At 43.7% G+C, this 23,142-nt stretch overlaps 1 protein-coding gene across 6 annotated transcripts in view; it reads left to right on the top strand.

Annotated features, from left to right (window-relative positions):
• Positions 1 to 655: 655 nt before the first annotated feature.
• The window catches only part of SYTL2 (synaptotagmin like 2), a gene marked incomplete at its 5' end in the record, with an annotated part of 62,001 nt that continues 39,514 nt past the window's right edge, over positions 656 to 23,142 (top strand). For 4 of the 6 annotated variants that reach the window (XM_080912663.1, XM_080912664.1, XM_080912662.1 and 1 more), the window contains 5 exons: positions 656 to 756; positions 9,626 to 9,777; positions 11,499 to 11,631; positions 21,692 to 21,773; positions 23,020 to 23,134. In XM_080912663.1, the coding sequence (XP_080768789.1) occupies positions 656 to 756; positions 9,626 to 9,777; positions 11,499 to 11,631; positions 21,692 to 21,773; positions 23,020 to 23,134 (583 nt within the window). The remainder of the gene's footprint in view (positions 757 to 9,625; positions 9,778 to 11,498; positions 11,632 to 21,691; positions 21,774 to 23,019; positions 23,135 to 23,142) is intronic. The other 2 variants (XM_080912666.1, XM_080912665.1) reach the window with 1 other exon arrangement.

Raw genomic sequence — 23,142 nt, 5'->3', positions numbered from 1 at the left:
CATCCTGCTGAGTTTCAGCGTCACTTTCTAAGCCAGGAATTTCTAAATCGAGAATCTCCACTGCTGAGGCCGGCTGTTAAACATTGACAGGCATCTCTGTGTGCTCCATCTCTGAGGTCTAGAATCGGGAGAAGCATGTTTCTGACATGCTGACCTAGAGCTCAGGAAGCTGGCAGAACTGGTTTTTCTCAGTTCAAACCCAGTACCTATGGTCACTGGAAAATGTACCACTGAACATTGCTTACAGGGCTTTCTTCTCATTGACTGGAGTTTGTTGTCCCATGATCCTCTAGGTTAAGGATGCACCAAGGAGGCTGTTGCTCAAGATGGTGATGAGGATGGAGAGAGCCTGTGTCTAAGACTGGTCCAGAGAGGGTGCACTGAAGAAATTCTGCTGAAGGCACACGCAAGGCATGCAGCATCCTCCTGAGACCTGTTCGTCCCACAGGCCACTGCTACCTCAAGGGACCTTGCTCTTACGATTTTGATGTCATCTGCCTAAACTTTTTTGTGGAGTCCCGACAAGACTTTTACTACCATATAAGACCCCGTTGGCTTTGCATCCTGTAATCACCCTGGCCAAGAGTGATCGGGTTTGGCCAAGAGCCCCAAGCTTCATTTGTCACTATTGTTCTTGTGAACGTTGTGCTCCAAAATGATCGACTTAAGTTTCCTGACAGAGGAGGAACAAGATGCCATCTTAAAGGTTCTGCAAAGGGATGCTGCCCTGAAGAGGGCCGAAGAGGAGAGGGTCAGGTAAGAGGCCAGAGAGGGTCCGGGTGCGAAGGAAAGAAAGAGGCAGTTCACAGAAAATAGGACTGTTTTTCTCCCAGGCATAACTAAGAGTTTGTCTTGCAGCCTAAACTTACACATTCCGATTTTAGGCTAACTTCCTGGATGGCAGTTCCCCTCCTGGTGTTTCTTAATTTCTCTTTTGTGCTCCCAGCAGGAAGAGGATGTTGATGAAAAACTTTAGCCAGGCATGTTGGACATATGTGTAGTTCAAGCTACTCAGGCAAGTGAGGCAGACACACTCTAGCTCACAGTTGAGATCAGCGTGTCATGCAGTGAGATCCTACTCCTTAAAGCAGAAACACACCCTATATGCTGTTGACGCCATTTAAGAACAGGACATAGAATGACCCATGTCTGTTTGTAATCCCAGAATTACAAGGTTCAGTTATGGTGACTGCCTAAAGTTAAAGATTAGCCTGGATTATCATATAAACCCTGTCTTTTAAAAAAATAAAAAATAAAAAAACAAACAGAAAGTCAAACACACAACAGAGAAGATTCTGGAAGTTCAGTCAAGTGTTTGCCACTTAAGCATAATAACTTGCTAGGCATGGCCACCTGTACCTATAACCCCACTGCTGCGAAGGCAGAAGTTGATGACCTCTGAGCTTACCGGCTAGCCGGTCCATCTGAGTGGGTGGTTCCCGGTGCAGTGAGAGACCCTGTCTGAGTAAACATGAGATGGAGAGCAATTACGGATGAATACCTTTTGTCAACCTCTGGTCTCCACGTGTTCCTGCATGTGTGTGTGCCTCCCCCCACACCCCCCCACAGGCACACATACACATACACACCAATACCACAGGTAAAAAAAATTAAATACAGAAAAGAAGAAATGTATTTAGTGTTTTGGTGTGTGTGTGTGTGTGTGTGTGTGTGTGAGAGAGAGAGAGAGAGAGAGAGAGAGAGAGAGAGAGAGAGAGAGAGAGAGCTTAGATTTAAAAAAAAACGAGTAATTCGTATTTCTGAATACTTTCAGAATTGCTAAGATTGGTTTTAAGAGGAAAATTAAAAGAGCTCTCCAAACAGGTCAAGTTTGCATTTGACTTGGATCCTTCAAAGAAAAGTGTCAACTTGACCTATTATTCTTTTTGAATGGAACCCAAATATTTCCTGTCACCATTGGTGCCATGTTTGGTCATCTCCATGGTAGACAGATAAACGAGAGCACGCTGCTGGCCTTAATTCTTCACTGTCCCTTCCAGGCTCTGGGTCCTGCAACCCACTGTGGTCATTGGCTTTGAGAGCAGTGAGGGGTTCCTGAATGTAAGTTAGCAGTGTTAGTTTACTGGTCCCCATTGCAGTTCTCTGGAAGGGATAATAAGCCGCGTGCTCATTTCTGGAGACGTGCTGTGGAGCAGGGGCTTCCGTCATGACACAAAGCTGACATGGAGTGTGTCGCTCACAACACGTTATGGGCTCTCCCCACAAAGAGTGTTAATGATTCCTCATCTACGGTTTACAAATGCTTTGCTGAACTTCACTCGATTATGTTTCTTATAACAACATAATTTGGCAAGGCAAGAACTGGACCATGCACTTAGAAGCAAAGCTCTGTTGGGCCACAGCCTCCAAGTGGGGGACTGTCCTTGGGTCTGCTGTTCTGGAGGGGTCCAGGAGGGTTTCTGAGGGTTCCTGGCACAGACATTTTATTGCTGTTGTAACTAGGAAGAAGCTTAGAGGTGGCAAAATATCTTGTGCCAGACCTAGTTACTAATACTTCTTGGACATCTTTCTAACTAGTCACCAAAAGTTTCTTGACCATGGGCAGGAACAGGACCTGATGCAGAGAGATGGTGTATGGTGGGAAAGGGAAGACAGTCACAGGAGTGTGGACTTCTGACGGGGCCTCATCTGATGTGTTATGCCACACAAGAAGATTCTTGCTCTGCAAACAATTTGCTTTTGGTCCAAAGGGAGTTGTAGGGATGGTTCTAAATTCCTCCTGGCTCTGGGTCATGACCTAGTCTCTGATTTCTGAAAATGACCCTCCTTGGGCTTTGGCTTAACAGCTCCTTTGTGACCCTTCTGAGCTTATTTTCCTCTTTGGTCAGTTCTGGCTGGAAGCTCTGGAAAGACCTGTTGATCTGCTTCAGTCATTTTACAGACAGGATGGCAAAGGGTGGAGAGGGGAAATGAGTTACCCAGGATCACACAACTGCTCGGTGACAAAGCAGTGCTCTCAGCCCAGCACACTATGTCCTCTGCTGCTCAGTGAGCATTTTCTTCTGGATGACAAATGAGAGTTCAGTAGTGACAGGGACCATGGAGTCAAACCTCATCACCAGTAGCTCATCTTCTGTGGCTCCTTAGGCAGTCACTTCACCTCCCTTGCCGGCCTCAACTCAGACTGAGAATGACCAGGTCCTGACAAAGTCAATTACAAAATGCTTCTTCCACCCTGAGATTCCACCTCACACCAGTCAGAATGGCTAAGATCAAAAATTCAGATGACAGCAGATGCTGGCGTGAATGTGGAGAAAGAGGAACACTCCTCCACTGTTGGTGGGGCTGTAAACTGGTACAACCACTCTGGAAATCAGTCTGGCGGTTCCTCAGAAACTTGGACATAGTCCTACCTGAAGACCCACTTCTGGGCATATACCCCAAAGATGCTCCAAAATATAGTAAGGACACATGCTCCACCATGTTCATAGCAGCCCTATTAATAATAGCCAGAAGGTGGAAAGAACCTAAATGTCCTTCGGTAGATGAATGGATACAAAAATTATATTTATACAATGAAGTACTACTCAGCTACTAGAAACAATGACTTCATGAAATTTTTAGGAAAATGGATATATCTAGAGAATATCATCCTGAGTGAGGTAACCCAATCACAAAAGAACAGATATAATATGCAGTCACTGATAATGGGATACTAGCCCCAGAAAGCTCTGAACACCCCAGAAACAACTCACAGACTGTGTGAAGCTCAAAAAAAAAAAAAAAAAAAAAAAAAAAAAAAAAAAAAAAAAAAAAAGCCCAAAAAGTGGAAGCCTCAATCCTTCTTAGAAAAACAACAACAACAAGTATATAGCACCCACTCAGAGTGGGGTACACCTGGACACTAAATCATTAATAACTCAAGAGCTAAGAAGATAGCCTTGTGGCAATTTTTGATATTTAAAAATCATTAGGTTTAACCTGTACACACCAAGAAAACTTTGACTATTTCCACGTTATATTTTGTTTTACATGTACTTGATACTTATGGTAATGAGTAAGATTTCAATGCATACTATCAAACCATTTAAAAAATTACTGATACAAATATATCCACATAGTTTTATGCCAAAATGCTTTTAAAATCTGTACATTTATCCTGTTTTTTAAAATAAAGTTGTTTAGATAAAAAAAAAACAAATAAATGCTTCTCCTCTTCATGGCATCCAAAGGTGACAGGGACATTAAATTGTCCCTCACTCAGATTGTGCCTCTCAAAAAGCGCAGATAGTGCTGGGCAACCGTTTGATTCCTTATCAGGGAATCACTTCCCAAAGTCTCAAGTGTTTTTAATACAATACAATTTTGTTGCATCTTATACTTGAAGAACCCTTGGGAGTTATGTGAATGGCATTTCAAGATGGTTGAAGGCATGGCCCATAAGGAATTTACCATCCCATGGCCTTTATTTAAATCGCCCATTTAAAGGATTACTGATTGGGAATTTAGAAATTTAAAGTTTGCTCTCCTGACATGACTTTACAGCTTCAGTTCTTCTTGCTGTCTAAGAGAATGGAGTAATGTCTTAATTATGGTTAGCATTATTAGAAAAGTATGTCTGCCTTTAATATGTATTCTGGAAGTGTGTAGGTGTGTGTGCACGTGTGTGATGATGTACATGTATAGGCCAGAGAAAACCCTTGGGTACGGACCCTCCATTTGCACATATGTTAAGACACAGTCTCCCATTGTTCGTCTCTAAGCCATCAGGATGCAGTCGTATGAGTCCTGTCTTTATCTCCATCTTGCTATAGAAATACAGGACGTACAGATGTGTGCTTTTGTCCTCAGCTCTGTGTTGGTTCTGAGGATGTGAATCAGACCCTTATTCTTGTGTAGAAGGTGCTTTTCCCTCCGAGCCATTGTTAGCTCCTTCCTATTCCTCACTGTGTAGCCCCAATTGTGGTGCAGTCAGACTGTGGCTCCGCCCACATCAGGTCCTTATGTGCTGAGAGTCCACTTGGGAATGGCTTCCATATGTTAATTCTTTATGGCAAATCTAGCAAGACACTTCGGGGGTGACATGAGTCATGTGTTGCCTTCTGTACTGACTTAATGGGTGATAAAAGGAGTGTCGTGCAGGAGACATGCGCAGTTCCTAAGCCACCTAAGCTGTTAATGGTCCTATATGGACCTGGTCCCAGGAGGAGAGCCCCATAAGGTTCTCTTGCACATGGGGTGGTAACGGCTCCAGGCTATTCTTGATGCACATCTGTCTTCAGTGCTACTTCTACTTCGGTCATAAGCCTTGGGCTCAAGTTACTGTCATCTGTGTCCCTAACTTCTGGGTGGAGATGTTTAATAGGTTAACAGAGAAGCAGACATCAAGATGGATATTTTTCTCTTCCACTCCATCCCTCTGTCTCACTCTCCCACTCTTACGGGGAACAGTACTATACACACACATGTGTAATTTTAGACTTTTATGGTTTGAAAATGACACACTGCCGAGGTAGTGCTTCCTGTGCTTTGTGTCACCCTGCCAACAGGAAATTACTGCATATATCTGTCTGAACACCACACCAGCCCCACGTCCTGACCCCCATATGCACACAACCACAGCTACAGAAATGGGCTTTTTTTTTTTTTTTTTTTTTTTAGTAGATTCCATCTCAACCGCCACCCACATCTTATGATTCTCAGCTGCTTCTTTTCAAGTAAAGACAGTTTTCATTGAAGAACTAGCTTCCAGGACTTCTGGTGGCACTTTCCATGAAAGCAAAATCCTGGAGGCTACAGCGTTCAGGGAGTTTCACAGGCATTTTCTCTTTGTTCCCAGAGTAGTGTAGTTCAACCCCCTTGGACAGGCGGGAGCTGGAGTGGAAGAGTGACAGCCTGTGAGAGGACAGAGGCTGACCCACCAGCAAAGCCAGGGTGCTTTCCTACACTGTGCTGAATCTCAGCAGATTGTGGGGATCTGTGGTGTGCCCGCATCCCCCAAAATGCATTTCTTATCATTAAGGGATGTTTCGGTTAACTTTTTTTCTAGGTCTGTTGATTTCCAGACTCTCCATCAATGTGTGAATAACGTCTGACAACTACCTTAGAATCCAAAATGTTAGGCTTTGCCAGGCTGTGCAGGGAAGCCGAGAAACAAGCTAACTTCCAGGCCTAGCCCTGTGCTACCATGGGCAAGATTTTTTAACTCCTCTGGACTCCTTTAGAATCGTCTCCTTTAGAAAATGAGGCCATTTTTAAGTCACAGAATCTTATCATCTTTCCCAGAATATATTGGGGTGGGGGTTGAAAGACAGAAAGAGAGAGATAAATGGCTGGAAGTACGGAGCCCTGTGCACTGGAACCACTCCCAAAGCCTGTGTGCTTGTGTGCACACCGGGGCCTTGCAGCTGCTCAATAAGATGAGAGGAGACCAAGGCTGCGAAGACTCCGATGGCTCTGTTGCAAAGTACTTTTCAGCTGACAAAAACAACTAGGTGCTTGTGCTCTGAAAGGCTGACGAGACGGTGGCCTTTCTGGGCTGAGTGATGTTCTCCCTCCCACCTGCCCACCAGTGGGCATCTTCTTTATGCTAATGGGCATGCGTAGAGAGGGTGCTGAGCAGAGGCAGTGTTAATCCAAAGAAATCTACCCTTCCCCCTCGGCTAGGTAAAGCAATTAGAAAATCCGGGGCTAATATGGCTCCTTCAATTATAGCTCCGAAGAAAGGAAAAAATAATAGCTCTTAGAAGAGAAGACTTTGGAACCATCACAGGGGGATTATTCAAATGACTGAAATTCTTATAAACTTAGTTCTGATTTTACACATATGGAGTCATCTACAGAATATTGCATGACCAAGGTAGAAGTAAAAAACAGAAACTATTAAAACCAGCAATATTCATCTCAGAACATGCAAAAGTGGCCCTCACTAAATCTGAAAGAATTCTCATTCTTTTGCCACTTTTAAACAAAAGAGCCAGCAACCCTGTCCTTCCCACATGCTGACTAACCGCTCTGGGGGCCATATGTCTTTGAGGGCATGACTCACAAAGTCTCTGTGCCATTTGTGCATAACTGGGACCTTGTAGATGCTTATTAAGATGAGAGGAGACCAAGGCTGAAAAGACCTACAAAGACTCTACTGCAAAGTTCTCTTTTGTTTAGTAAAAAGCAGTCTCATGAAGAGAAACTGGGAGTCACTGCTGTGAGGGTTTGTGGTACACCAACAGGTTACCATATGTCATGGCATGTTTTTTCCTGTTCTGAGGAGAGATTTGTAGTCCTCCCTCATCAGAACCCCCGCCACTATGATGGTCCCTGAAACTTGGCAGTGATGGGATCTTCATTATATCTTTTCTTATTCGATCGCTGTGGCTGTTGAACACTTAATTGTTCAATGACTTACTTGACGAACAGCTACTGGGTATCAACCTAGTGCCAGTCTCTGTGTTTTCATGGTGGAACGATAAAAGGCATAAAGATGTACGTCTTGTCTTTAAGGAGTTTGTAGCCTCCAGAGATGACTGAGTAAAGATGTGCATAGACAGAGCCTAGGAGTACTGTCAGTGTGGAAGGGAGGTATTTGGGGAACAAGGAGAAGGGCCGTGTGTCTTTGTACTGCACAGGATGAAGAAGCAGCATCAAGTGGAACATGCTGGACAAAAAAAAAAGCTATGCAAAGACACCCGGAGGTCATCGGCCTCTACCAGAGCTGGGCACTGAGAAATACATCCAGGCAAGCATGCCCATGAATTATCTCAAGAGTCTTCCAAGGTCTTATCCTCCCCAGCTTTACAAGCAAGGAGACTGAAACGTAGAACAGTCCACTAGCCTGTCCATTGTTATGTTTAGGTGGATTTCAAACTAGGCTCTGGTCCTGTTTGGAAGAGCATCCATAGTCTTTCAGCCAGACGTTTCTACCACTTATACCTGCAGATAACACAAGAGCAGTGTCAGAAACAATAAGTTGAGTGTGCTGGCAACTGGGGCTTGGAAGTGTCTTCTGGGAAATAAATCCAAAATGTCAATCCCAAGTCAGGTGGTCAGTGGCCTCATATGGCATCCACCCTCTGCAAGCACATTGTTTTAAAGGCACTAATCAAATATATATGGAATGAAGGCCCTCCTTCCAAAAGCCCAGTCTGACCATGGAGAGGTGGATTTTCTTTTACTTCTGTAATTGGACAGAGCTGTGGTCCTGCTGGAAGAAGAAAAATTAAGAACTGTGCCAGCAGCCCAGCAGGGACATCTGTGTGGTCAAAAGCCTGAGGCAGTGAGGAACTATCAGAAGCACTTGATTCATTGGTGACTCAGTGCTGGAAACTAATGATACTGTCCCTGTCAGGATTTGTAGATAGGCTGTTGTGACAGTGTGTGACTAAGGAATTGGTGAGCACACTTGTAGCAGAATCACTTCCTTCTAGATGATCAGGACAGGCAATTCTAGAGGACAGTTTATATTTGGTAGACAAAGAACCACTTCCTCAAAGCATGCTTAAGAAAGAAGGCATCCTTGCCAGCCCAGGGTAACCACCCCTGCAGCCCGTTCCTCGTCTCCATCTGTGCCCATGTGCAATCCTCATCCTCAGCCCAGCCATTTCAAGCCCCATTCACTTTACCCAGCTAAGACAGACTTGCACATGGACATCTCAGCTTGAATGAACCCACTTGGATTTGCACAACACATTGTCTCTCAGGGGTTCTAAGTTTCCCAAAAGCTTTTTGCTGGATTTTACTGAGTATATCTCTAAGAGGACCAAGAGACAGGTTTGGAATTCTTATTTTGTTGAATGGAAAGTTGTAAGACTCATTGATTGGAAGACCGTTTTCCACAACCAGTAGAAAATAGGGATGCTTTAGGACGGTGCCAGTTAGTTATTTAGGTTTCAGTTGTTTGATGACTGTGAGTGTTTATGGAACCTTTAAAAGCAATCTCTGCATGGATGGGACTTGCCTGTATCTCCTTGTTTAGCCCTCCTTGGCACACAGAACATTTTCCAGGATAGTCTGTGAGAAATCATTTTACGACAGGGGAAGAGCTTGCTCATCACTATCGGTCCAACACATGCTTAATAGGCCCCTTGGCACACGCAGAGATGGGTTATGTGTTTTAGCACAATTCTCAGCAAAACCTTCTGAGATGGGATAATTTCCGCATTTTGCAGGTGAGGAAAGTATCCAGGGATGCTATCTCCATCATCCCCTCCACTGTGCCCATTTGAACAGAGAAGACTGCAGCTAAGAAGTAATCCTGCTCTTGAGAAATGTCAAGTAGAGAGGTTAAGAGCACCTGCTGCTCTTGCAGAGGATTTGAGTTCAAATCCCAGCACCTACAACTCACAACTCTCTGTGACTCCAGTTCTAAGGGGGACCTGATACTGCCTTCTAGCATCTGTGGGCAGTTCATGTCTATTGTGCATGTATGTACACGCAAAACATTCATATACATAACAATAAAAGTTATCTTTTAAAAACATGCTTGACATTATGATTAGTTTTTTAGTCAAAGAGTAACATTTGTAACTCATCTTGGAAGTCTGTGGCACATAAATTAAGAAGCGCTTCTTTTGCCTGTGTATTTACAAATTTCTTCACACGGTATTACAGTGAGCTTATTTATTTACTGTGAGTTCTCAAAAAAGTAAAGTTTTTTTTTTCTTTGCAGACATTTGCCTGAAAAAATTAAGGATGACCAACAACTAAAGAATATGAGTGGCCAATGGTTTTATGAAGCTAAGGCAAAAAGACACAGGGACAAAATCCATGGTGCTGACATCGTCAGAGCATCCATGCGAAGGAAGAAGCTCCCAGCAGCAGGTGAGGTCACAGCTGACATCTGTTTAGGAGGAGGGTGGGGGAAGCTATGAGACTCTTCACTGAAATAGCGTATGGCCTTCACAGTCAAAATCTTGCCTCCAATTTGGATGGATGAGGGCGGGGCTAAGTGACTGTAGAGGAAGGCAACTGTTTGGGTATCACCTTAAATGGAGCAGCCTTGGTGCTTGGGGATTACGAGGAATGTTCATGCCTTTCTTTAGCTGTGTGTGTGTGTGTGTGTGTGTGTGTGTGTGTGTGTGTGTGTGTGTGTGTGCGCGCACGCGCGCGCGCGCGCGCGTGCACAGGTGCACACATGCATGTGTATGCATCCCTGTGAGTGTCTGCATGCACATGTGTGTGTATGAAATCAGGTTTCATATTGATCTTGACACAGGATTTTTTGTCAGCCACACAGATCACTTAAGGACTTAAGTGTGTTTATAATTTCTATCTCACCACTTCCTGTCTGGGCGTCTTTACAAGTCTCTATCTTGTGGTTTCTATTTAACTCAAGATCAGTCATTGTAAGCCTCTAGGTCTAGCTTATGGGCAAAGAAAAATACCATCCTTAAAGCAGTCAGTATATAATGAATGTTGCCTATCTATTTTTAACTATAGAAGCAATTTTGTAAGGTATATGTACTTTTTCTATAAACATTATTGGGCAACTAGGGTTAACTTGCCAAACGTCATAGTATTGCTAAATGGCAGAGCTGGAATTGAAAATAATTGTCACATTTATTACACTTATTATAGATAAGTTTTGACCTCTCAGCATGTAAAGTGAGCTGCCTGCTCTCTTGGTTTCCAAGCATACTCCAATCATAAGAAATCTTGGGTGGTACTGGCTGATACTGTGATTCTATTTGCAATCGAAGATTCTAGATCTATAAGACCAAGAGGATAGATTCCATCTTGGAATGCATTTAAAAATTGGAAGACCCAATATTGTCCCATCCTAACACTGATAAATATATCCTGTGGCCTTAGGCAATTTTCTTGAGCTTTTTAATTTCAATTTTCAAATATATACTCTTAGACAACACCTTTCATCATATAGGATAATGTCCACAAAGAACTCAGCATAGTTCTTGGTCATTAGTAACCACTAAGTTGATGCTAATTACAGAGATTCAGGTCGAGAATTCTGAGTATTGAGAGGCAGGAAACCTTCCTGAAGACATGGCACAGAGGTTTTATGGGGGTGATGATACTTAAGCAGTGTGTGGTGAAGAACTTAGAATTTAGGTTTGTGGACAGATGTGGGGTGGAAGCACTGGAGAGGGATCTAAATTAGGATCATTGGTTTACCTTTGTGACACAGAGTCAAGCATTGCATTTAGCCAGTTATAGGCACTGAGGAAATGCTTGATAAGAATCCCACTCTGAGCATCTCTTGGCTAAGGGGATCCACTCTTGGCTCCAGTTCAGGTCAGGTTAACCTAAAAGAGGCTGGAACTTTGCTTCAGTGGTCTCTAGGCTACCTGTACCTTTAAAGGTATGCCTATGCTTTCAGGAGGCTGGGAAGCAGGGATCTGAGATCAGGGGAATCTACTCACTTCTCTCACAGCTATAATTTTGGTCCTGAGACCCAGCGGCCATCTTGGCAGATGGAAGTCCTGAGGTTCTGATTGGAGCCCTTGTTGATAGGAGCCAATCGGAAGGGTATAGATTGTAGCCGTGAGAGATAACCTTTCTATCTTTCCTGTTTCCTGTTTCAGCTGAGCAGAATAAGGACACAGCAGTGAAGACAAAGGAAAGCTGGGTGACTAATGTCAACAAAGATGCTTTGATTGCCCCAGAGCTACTTGTTGTGGAAGAACCAGAAGATGGCACCGGTCCAGCAGGCCCAAGGTACGACACAACTTGTGGGTTTCATGGCGAGATGTGTTATGTGGGCAAATGTGGGCTTGGGGCACAAAGGCAGGGCAGGAGGCATAGGTGTGAAGATGGGTGATGTTTGGGGGCAGTTCTGGGCTTCAGTGGAAAGAGAACCCAGACAAGATTCTTTCCTAGCTTTCAGATTTTCCAGTAAATCTCAACCTTGAAGTCAAAATGCTAAATGGTTGTTTCTTCCGATAGCAGAAGTGGTGTGTTTTTATTTGTACTAAAATAAAAGTGCCATAGTTCATTTCAGGGGACAGAATCCTGATTACACTGTTACATTTGGTGCAGTGAAGGATGCTGAAAGACAAATAGGACTGAGAAAAACTGCTCAGAACTGGTTCTCACGGATGCAGAACAGTGGGAACGTAGTACCAAGCAAATACCCCTTTAAAATGCATTTTCCTCTGTATTCTAGTATTGACTCTTGAATGCTTTGCAAGTGGTAACCAGCTGTGGGGCTGTGTTCCTCCAAAACTTTGGGAACGTACTCAGTTGCTTTTAGGTACTTAAAGATGTTCTCCTTAGCACCTTCTTCAGTTCACAGTTAATACCTTTTGGTGGGAAGAACAACTGTATTTTACCTCTACTGTCTCAGTGGAGACAGCCCACCTCAGAGCCTCTTACTGGCGTGAAGATGATGCCTTTGGTGGTGGGACATACTGGGTTTAGGTCCAAGACCAAGGCGCAGTGGAAACAAAGATATTTCCAATGGTCCAAAGGCAAAGGAGGGTGAGTGTGTAAGACAGCTACCAATGGGCATTTCAGAGTCAACTGTGAGTAAGTCATGAACATGGGAAATGGACTACTGACTCAGTAAGATGAAGATGTCCATTAATTAAGTACCTCCCGTGAGTAATGGGTTTCACTGTTTTCCTCCAGGACCATTTTTAATTTTCTGTGTCATCGGTGTTGGTCTGTCATGTCGACTAGAGGTCAAGAGACCTTGATAATAGCTGCTGGTTAATATGTGACCTTAAAGTAATGCCAACTTAATTTCTTAAGCCTTTACTCCCACCAATATATAACAAGACTAATAATCTTTTAACAGGGTTATTAGGAAATCAAATAGCTAGTAAATGTAGAATACTTTTTTAAAAATAATAATTTTTTTACATGCCCACCACAGTTTCACCTTCCTCCCTCCTCCCAGTGCTTTCCTTCCACCATACCCCACCATTCAGTCCTCCTTATTTTTTTTTTTCCCCAGAAACAGGGAGACCTCCCATGGCTATAAACAAACACAGTGTGGCAGGTTGCAATAAGACTAGGCGCATCCTCTCCTGTTAAGGCTAGACTAGACATCCCAGGAAGAGGAAAGAGACCCAAAGGCAGGCAGCAGTCAGAGACAGCTCTAGCCCCCATTGTTAGGATCTCACAAGAAGACCAAGACACACAACTGTAACACGTGGCAGTAGGTTCCATATAGGCTCCCTGGTTGGAGATTCAGTCAGCTGCCTTGGGCCAGGATACTTGATTCTGTGAGTTTTCTTGTAATGTCCTTGATGCCTCTGGCTCCTACAATTCTTCCTTTGTCTCTTCCTCAGGATGCCTCGAGCTCACCTAATATTTGACTCTGGGTCTCTGTATCTGTTCCATTAGTTGCTGGGTAAAACCTCCCTGGTGACAGTAAATTTAGAACTCTTACCATAGCCCATAGCATGTAGTAAGCACACTAAGTAGAGATGGTACTCAACGTAGTGCTTCAAGAACCTCAGGAACTGGTGACACTCGTTCCCTTGGTGTCCCACCCCCAACACTATTGCCTGCTTATATCCCGATGGATAATGTCCTTACTTTCTTTCCTTCTCAAAGTTATTATTCTCTTGTATATTTCATCCTGACCATTGACCCTTTCTCTTACTAGTCTCTCTCCTCCCTCCCCTCCACTCCCAGACCCATTCGGTCTTTCCTTCCCTTCAGAAAATAGCAGGCCTTTAAGGGATATCAACCAAGCATGGCATATCAAGTTACAATAAGACTTTAATAAAACAGCAACAGCAAATGGAGCCAAAAGTATTAGAAACGCTGGTAGAAGAGACATGGTCATTTAGACAAATGACCAAAGAGCTGGGAGCAGATCTTAGAATCTGGGTAGAGGCTGAGGAGCATGAAGCACTAACCAGCAGAGGGAACCGACACCACTTCAGAAGAGGCAAGAAGATAGCTTAGGGCATCAGAGGCAAACATCTCATCTCACTGTTTAATCAAGTCCAGACTTCCCATCCTGCCCCCGGGCTCTCATTCCATCTCAAAGGACTTCAGAGGCAAAGATGCTCAACTCCATTTTGCCCCCTTAGGATGGTCGGAATTCGCCATCTTCTTTACTTCCAGGCTAATAGAATACCTGTGATTTGAACATATATGTTCTTCTGTGTGGCCTCAGACAGACCTTTTGGATCTTACCTGTGGACTGGAACCAGGTTGCCTTACTAGGATGTTGTGAAAGTAACTGAAATGAAATATAGAAACAGGTAAGCATTTCTTAGGAAGAAAAAATGGCGACTTCCAGGTGGCATTACAATTACACTATTGTATTACATGGATTAAGTGTGGTTGAGAAGGCCAACACACAGCTGCTAGGTGTTCCAAGTGTGCTTTTCTCAGTTAAGGCTAGTGCTGTGACACGTGGCATGGGTGGTAATCAGTCAGCTGTACTTCCTCCTCTCTGTGTCAAAGGTCAAAGGCCACCATTTCTCTTAGGGTTAATCTCCTGCTGTGCTGCCCACTCATGCTGTTTAACCTTTGTGAGCTGGGTGTGTTAAGTGTGTTTTGGGGCCTGTACTTGTAGGCTAAGTGGTTTTCAATAGAGTGACTCAGCAGCTGTCAATATTGTCTTAGCAAGGAGTGAAGAGTTCGGGGATGTGAGGCTGGGCAGTGCAGTTTCCTAACTAGGCCTGGTGACAAGCGCCTTTATTGTGTTGTAGGAATGAGACCGTGGGGGCCACTCGTAAATGCTATGGGTGATCAGTAAGCAATGAGACATGGGCAGCCACCTGCGTTCTTGATGAACTCGCCTTTGTTTACAGCCGGGCACTAGGAAGGTTTATAAGCAGAGAACATTGTTCCCTGAAGGACTGCTGAAGATCTGGTCACTGGCAGCTGGAGTCCTGGTCACTAACTTAGCTGGATAGTGTTTGATGAACTTCATAAACTGTGGTGGAGAGCCTGCTTCCTTTTGCTTTTAAACTTGAATTTCTAAATACCACAAGCTGATGCTTTCTGTAAAACATAGAAGTAAAATACAGAAGAAAAAAAGCACACAGTAGATCACTGTCAACTGGGCATTTTGAAGAATTGCTATAAATGGTCCTGAGCTCACACTCTCAGCCCGTGAATTACATCTCCGTGAATTTGTGATAAGCAATAAGCTTATCATATGCCCTCCTAAGTCATCACCAAGCATGCATACAAAACAAGCCATAGGACAGCTGAGTCAAAGTGAAACATGCAGAGTAAAGACCAGAAGCTCTTCCCTCTGCATGTCAGAGCCCTACCCATATATGAAGTGTAACATTTCCTGTCTGGCATGGGAAGCCAACCTTTGTTATGTGAGATAATAATGTGTTCCCTGAAGCAGGTAATGGACCCTGGGTATCACTGAGAGTCTAACAGGTGTCTACCAACCAGAGTCTTTGATGTCTCTGCTACAGGCTCTTCTTTAGATTGAATTAACCTAGAAAAGGGTGGACCTTTTCATTTCTCTGTTTGCATGCCTGCCTGTTTGCCTCTCTCTCTCTCTCTCTCTCTCTCTCTCTCTCTCTCTCTCTCTCTGTGTGTGTGTGTGTGTGTGTCTGTCTGTCTGTCTGTCTCTGCCTCTATCTGTCCCTCTCTCCTTTCCTTTAATGCCACCTTTGGAGACTTACCCTCTGATGGTTTAGAGTTATTTCTAGAGTTACAGAGAGGCCAGCTGAGACATCTAAAATAACAAATATTGCTCAGATGCATTCTAAACTACCACTGCTTTCTCTCTTCTAGCCCCTTGTCCTCTTCTCTGTCACCCACCCTTCAAATGCTTGTCAGTGCCACCTTTTCTCTTGGAAGGATGAATTATATAAGACAAATTATAAAGAATACTTGACGTTTCCCTAGTACTAAGCCTATGCACTTATTACTAAATACTAAGCCTTCGTACCTGGAACTTTCAATCTCCTTTCTTTTCCTCAAAGGTCACCTACCTGAAATTCGAACCCAAACATATTTGTGCCACCCTAGCAGGTAGGCCAGGTGCTCCAAAGCTCCTGTGTAGGAAAAAGAAAGTTTGTTCAGGCAAGAATTAGATATCTGAGAGGCCCTTGTCCTTGTACCATGAACGCTGTTTTAGAAAAAGTATTAGGACTGATGGTTTATAAGATTTAAGTGTTGTTTTGTTATAAGAAACTTTGTAAAGGTCAGCATCTTCAACCTAACAAGACAAATTCACAGGAGGGCCGTTGAAGGTAGTGGTCACCTCAGTGTCTTGATAACTTGTAAGGAAGGGGCCCAAAAACTAAGTGTCATCCACAGGAGTCAGTAACTACTTCCATGATGCTACTTTGACAAATGAGAGCCACAGATGAAAGAGTTGGGATGTATAGGATGCAAAGAAAATAGAATAACGAGAATATAAGTAGGTATGCATGGTGAAGATACAGTCACCAATTCACAAGTTGCCTATATCTGCTTGTAGGATATATATAGAAATAAGGTGTTTAAAAGTCCATCCTTGTGAGTAATTGAGAACTCCCACTTAATGTCATGCATTCTAGTAGAGTAAGAAGTTCTTTAGGGGCACAAGTTCACTTTTCATTCAATGGTTCATTCTGTCAATCAACACTGTAAGTATTCGTCACATACAAGACGATAGTAGGGGATTCAAAGGTGAAAGAGGTTCACCCGGACCCGCTCCATCCCCAACTTCTAGGAAACCACTCTCTTTAGAATGGACTGGCTCTAGCTGTGCTTGATATAATAGTTTTCACTTTTTACATTGTTTAATCCCATGCTGTATATAGAAGCAAAGTTTGAATGCAGGCCAAGAAGCTAGACTCTTTGTTGTTACTGTTAATCCATGAGGTGCTACCAAGTGATTCTTTTCTCTTTACTTAGAGCAATTCTGTAGCAACCATGTGCAGACCTGGGCTAGATAGTTCAATGGAGTATGCTGTAGCATTTTAGGTAAGAGATGGAGAGAAACCAGTGAGGGAATGGAGCCAGGATAGAATGCAACAGATCTGTAGACCATTAGAAAGACACTGTAGTATTTGTTAGTTAGGGGCACATGCATTCTCAATGATGCACAGAGCTACTTGAGATACACACAGAGCTGCTGAAGAAAAGGTCCTCACTATGGTCCTCAGCTCTCTTCCAGAAAGAAGACAATACCAGAAGAGGGACATTTAGTCCCTGAAGTTACTCTTAGTTCTTAGTGCCAGGCAAATAGCTTCTGAAAGGAAGGAAGGAAGGAAGGAAGGAAGGAAGGAAGGAAGGAAGGAAGGAAGGAAGGAAGGTGAGTGAATGAGTTAACAAAAGAAAATAATTGATAAGATCCTGAATCATCAAATAAAGACTAAATGGTGAGGGCTGACATGGGCAAAAAGACAAATAAGTAAAAAAGTTAATAAACAAATAAAGCGTTTTGGATTCCAGGAGTAAGTAAATAACCAACCAACCAACAACAACAACAAAACAAAAGGAAAGGGAAGGGAAGGGAAGGGAAGGGAAGGGAAGGGAAGGGAAGGGAAGGGAAGGGAAGGGAAGGGAAGGGAAGGGAAGGAGGAACATGAAACTATGAGTAACCGTGGAATCAACAGTCTCCAGACTGTTTGTAAGAACCTCTTTCTTAAGATGGAGAGAGCCTCAGACCTGTTGTAGGTTGGCTTACACAGGCACCGAGGTGTTTGGAAGGGCACAAAAGCATCCAGTGATACAAAGTGTATGGGTTGCTTGCGTGTGTAGGTTCCCAGGCACTGGCAAGAGAGAAAGATGAAGGTTTGAAATGCATACCCTCCTGAATCTGCATAACCCTGAGACTGGGGTATCAGGATGGAACACTGGAAGGTATGGAGTCAGGAGAGACTCCGGCTGCTCTCAGAATGTGGATGTGTATTGTCCATAAGCTACAACCTCTCTGGAGAACATTTCCAAAATGAGTTGAGAGGGGCTAAGCGTCGCTATGGTATTTTGGTTTCCGACACTGGCACATTTTCTTCTGGAATGAAATGAATTTGGTTATTTCTTCTGAAATAATCAAAAAGTTAACTTCCCAGCATCCCAGTCACCTTTGGTTTGGGCAGAATTAGACATTGTTTGTGTATCAGCATAGTGAACCAAAGTGGCAGCTTCAGTGCCTGTGTCCCACTACGGCTTACTCTACCAACCACCTGCCTCCTCCCCTCTGTGGAAAAAGAGCCAATGAACCCCAACTTCACCTGTAGCTCTGAAATACTGTTACTTTACCCTAATGACCCCCTTCCGGAACGGCTTTTCTCCTGTATATCCATCTCACCCCACCAGAATTAGCTATTTTCTAGAACCCCCAGTAACAGGGTCAGTGTCAGATACAGGTTTGCTCTTGAAGAAAATAGGAATAAGTCAATGTGTTTGTCCCTCCTCCAAGCCCTTGCAGGTTTGATAGAAAGTTCAATAATAAGAAAACTTCATTTCTAAGATGTCTGGCCCACAGAATCACTTATGTTGAACTCTCAAGAGAATATTTAATCTTATCAGATTTTAGATTTACTCCAGTCTGTTATGGTAGTGAAAGCTCTGTAGGCGCTTAAACTGCCTCATACTTGGATGGACATGTGCTTTGGCAAGTCTGCAGTGTAGACCGCTACAGTGTTGAAAGATGTGTGTGAGCTCACAAAAATACTGCCGACTTGAAGGGCTTAGAGTATATATTCTAACTCACTCCCTGTGTGCCTCTGAGTCGTTTTTCTTATGTTTGTTTATTTCTGAAGCATTGTTGAGCACCTCCACACACCAAGCACAGAGCCAGCCTATGAGGGAGACTCATAATAGTAGCCTTCCTGGGATTTACCACCCCAAAGGGGATCAGAATGACTTTTAAAAAAATCAAACTAATCAATTACAGAATTTCTTTCTTGTTCTACAACAAGGGCTAATATCTAGTGTTCTAATCATCTTAACATGCCAAATTTTCCAAGTGTGGCTTCTGGTATCACGGGTCCTTTTCAAAGAATGTCTGGAAGAAGAAACTTACAGAGCACAGGTTGTGGAACTTGGGTTTCTTCACCGTTTAGGCATCCCATTATGCATTTGGGCATGGTGGTTTAGACATGGGGAGTTCCAGTTCAGCCAGGGCTACATAATGTCTTCAAAAAAATAACTTCACGTTGACTATATTGAACATCTTTTATGTTCATGACAGAGTCTGCCTCTCTCTAGGAGAAGTGGGATTCTAATGGACAAAATATACCTTATCTGACCATAAAAGATCATACTTTTAGGCAATATAAATCTAAAGACCTGATGCCATGCAGGGAGCAGATTCTTAACCCAAAGTGCCAAGAAAACACGTGGTAATGGGACAAGTGAAACTACAAGAGGGAGGTTTGCATTTTGCCTGAAAATGACAGGATGGACTGTGGCAGACACTGCAGTGTGCAGTTGAGCGGAAGCCACCAAGAGTCGCGTGAATAGGCCAACTGCTAAGCTTAACAGGAGAACAAGAGGACAGGCTTCAGCTTTAGTGAGTCATAATCGGGATGTGCAGTTGGGGCCTCTGGAGCCGAGATGCAGAGGTAAACAGTACAGAGGCCCTGCTTATCTTTTGGAGTCTGGGATTAGGAAGGATCAAGATGTCAGAAACGCATGTCTGCCCCCTGGGGATGCCAACTCTGTGTGGGTGACGATCCTTTGACTGTGCAGCAGCTTTACTCACTGAGGGAGAGCACTGACATTGAGTCAGGCATCTGGTGCATACTGTTCGTCGTATAAGGAACTTAGAACATTTACCTCCCCTTTCTTCCCTCAAACCCTCCAATGTACCCCCTTTGCTCTTCCAAATCTATGACCTCTTTTCCAATTGTTACCTATGTGAGTAAATACAACCAATCAGGCTGTTTAGTGTTACATGTGTGTATATGATTGTAGGGCTGACCCTTATTGGATAACTGATTGGCATACTCTTCCCTGGGGAAGGCTCTCTGTCTTGCTCTCAGCATTCCTGTGTAGGGCAGGCTTTATATAGATGGCTTTCCCCAGCCATCTTAGCAGGTCTATTAGAGCCGTTCTTCTTCAGCTCCTGATTCAGCAGCCACACTGGTAAGACTTCATGGGGGTAGCCTTTGGAGACAGGATCTTTTAGCAACCTCCCTCTCTGTCTCTTATAGTTTTTCTGTCCCCTCTTCCACAGTGACTCCGAGTATAAGGTACAGGAGTTGTGTTATAGATACATCAGTTGGGACTGGGCTGCAGAATTCTGCATTTGGACCTGTTGTGCTATTCTGCAGTGGTCACTGTCTGTTGCAAAGAACTTTGCTTGGTGGTGGATGAAGAGTAAGTTTATCCGTGGGTATAAGGACAGATAGTTAGACTGTCGTTAGAAATTGTGCTAGTTCAATAGTGTGGTAGTTACAGGTTCTTCTCCAAGACCCATGACATCACTAGCCCTGGGTAGGTGAGTAGGTTCCCAGGCTGGCTTCTGGCACTGGAGAGAAATAGCCTCAGTTCTGAGGTGCTGGCAGTTCATTGTGTGGACCCCAAGGTCTATCAGCCATGGTTCTTTTTGGCACGTTGCTGTTACACAACTTAATTTGGCTTTGTGCCCATCTAGTGCAAGAACAGATTTCCTATAAGGGTCCCTTTCTGCCCAAATTCTGGTTTTAGTACAAGTTCTTTCTTGTGTTTTCCATTTCATAACCCTGCCTTCCTCTTCTTGGCCTCTGTGTGACTATGAATAACGCTTCCTCTGTTATACTTTACTTTTGGATCAATAAGGAAGGCGATGGAAGGAAGGACAGCTTTCTTAGGAGCATAATGTGAAAAAAAAATAGCAGTTCAAGTACAGAAATGAAACCACAAAATAGCCAGCCTTGGGGTTTGGTGGTGGCAGTCTTGGGCAAGATTCCATGGCCTGGAGGTGACTTGTTTCCCTGCCTGGGCTTTAGGTTACTCTGCAACGAGGGGAAAAGCCATCACCTTCAGAGGATTTTTCTAAGCTTTTGTGTCTGGTGTCACTAGAAGTGCTGGAGATTAACAGGAAGCAGCGACCCAGCCAGTGGTGACTTCATCTTTGTTTCTATGGCGAAGCTCCTGGTGTGAGCCTTCTCAGCTGATTTCCCCCTTGTCCTGGGATTCTGTGACCCACTTTTCTCCTTACTCACAGTCAGAGTGACCTGCTGAACTCACCCTGCTCTGTGAGCTCTTTGTTTACTCGCACCCGGGGCTGTGCTGCCTCTCAAGGGACATCATGGTTTAGAGAATCCTGTAGACTTTTTTCAACCAGATGCAGTCATCTACCCACCCACCACTTTCTCAATGACCTTCTGGAACTTTTCTCTTTGTTCCAGAGTAAGAATTCCCCTATTAACTTGTTGAGACGAAGGTCTTGAGAAGTTGCCCTGAGCCACCAGCACTGTGTATAGCTCTGACTTACTTACTGAGTCTCTGCTCCAGTTATGTTTCATATGTCCTGTGGAAACACTGCTGCGGAATCAAGATTCCGTGACTGCATTTCATCCGTAAAACCTATTGCTCACCTTCTCCCTATATCTTATAGTTAAGTTGGAAATGAGTTTATTTCTGCAACTTTAATCTGTAAGCCCCTTGTGTGACTGTACCCTGGACATCTTCAAGGACCCAAATAGCTGCTTTTGTCCTCTCCTATGCTACCCTTACATCTTTATCCCATGGTTGCCTTTGCTTTGGTGCCTAATCATATCTGGAGCCCAGTTTCTTCTTTCTTGCAGTTTGATCTTAGAAACGTCTCCCTTTCTCCTGTCTTAAAAGCTCTTGGCTGTGGGTTCATGACTGATACCTCCTACAGGGTGAGATTTTATTTTCTGAGTGATGGTTTCTTTTGTAGTTCTGGCGTGGTGGATCCAGCTTCCAGTGTGACTGAAATGTCCCAGGAAAAGACGAGGACTCCAGCTGTGTCTCTACCCAAGGTAGATTGAGCCCAGACAGTTAAAACCTCATTATCGGCAGGAGTGCCGATTTTCCCATCATGCCAAAGCAAAGCAAAATGCAGAGACCCCTGTAATTCATTGTGTGTATAATAAGGTGCACATTATTAGGGTGTTTTGTTTAAGAGGTCACTCCTGAGGTGGATAAGGTTGATAATTATTATGTTTGTGTTGCTAAAGGCCAAGGTTTCTTTCTGTCCTCGAGAATTAAACAGTTTAGGGGCAGAAGAGAGGGACGGCCTCAGTGCTGAAGAGGGCTCATTGTTCATGCAGAGAACGTGAGTTTCTTACAGTCTGTAACTCCGGCTCTAGACAGCTCTTCTGGCCTCCATGGGTACCTGTGTGTTCATGTACCCCCCCAATCCCCGCACATATACATGATTAAATCTTAAAATTGTTTTAAAAAGAGCCAGGTGGTGACCCATCGTTTAGTCCCAGGCCTTGGGATGAGTTGAAGGAAGACACAGTAGGACCTTTGTGAGGTCCAGAAAAGTAGAGTGAGACTCCAGTATAAAGTTAAACATCAACATCCTATACAGTTTTGCCTTTCTTAGGCTATGGACTATGGCTTGTCAGTCCTACCACAGTCCTTATTTTTAGTCATAGCTTCTTGAATATCTATTAGATGTTTGTTTCCAGGGGAACTGACTATTTGTAAAAATCCAAACAATAATCGTTTATAGACAGTTGTATTAGTGAAAAATCAGAGGCAGGACTGTGTGAAACCTAAGGCATTGTATAGCCTGTGTAGGAAAGCCCTGTCTCAAACAGCAACAACCCCAGTCTATATGTCAGAGTTGTCTGTAACAATGACTGTGAAGCACTTCAAGGTGACCGAAGTCATCATGCAAGTAATTGTCACAGAGCTGTTATCTAGTATAGTGAGCTGTGTGGGAGGAAGGGCCCTGATGGGAAGGGACCTGACTAGAAACCTAGGATTCCCGTGACCAAGTCTTTGCTGTCAACCATAGTCATTCTTATCAATAAAATGTGCTTCTGGCATAACTGAAAGGACTTTGGCAATGCGCATACTTTATTTAATTATACCTGTGTTTTGTATGATGTATAGTAGTTTAATGCTAACCAAATTAAACAGTTACCTTAGGCCCAAACATGCCTAGATTGGACTGGTTAAAGCTACCAAGTATGTGAGTTCATAAGCATTTGTTAATGCTGGGTTGCTGTTATGACATTTAAACCAAGTTTAATAAGCACTATTTTCTCTCAGCAAAGGAAGAATCCATTCAACAGCCCCAAGCTGCCAGAAGATCACTCACCTCAGCAAACCAAAGCCGAGCAGGCAAAAACTGGAAAAGCTGGTTTATTTCAGATTTCAAAAGAGGGTAAATAT

This window comes from Micromys minutus (assembly GCF_963924665.1).
Source record: "Micromys minutus genome assembly, chromosome: 2".
NCBI lineage: Eukaryota > Metazoa > Chordata > Mammalia > Rodentia > Muridae > Micromys > Micromys minutus.
The sequence above is the reverse complement of the archived record's forward strand: the minus strand, read 5'-3'. Positions and strand labels throughout refer to the sequence as shown.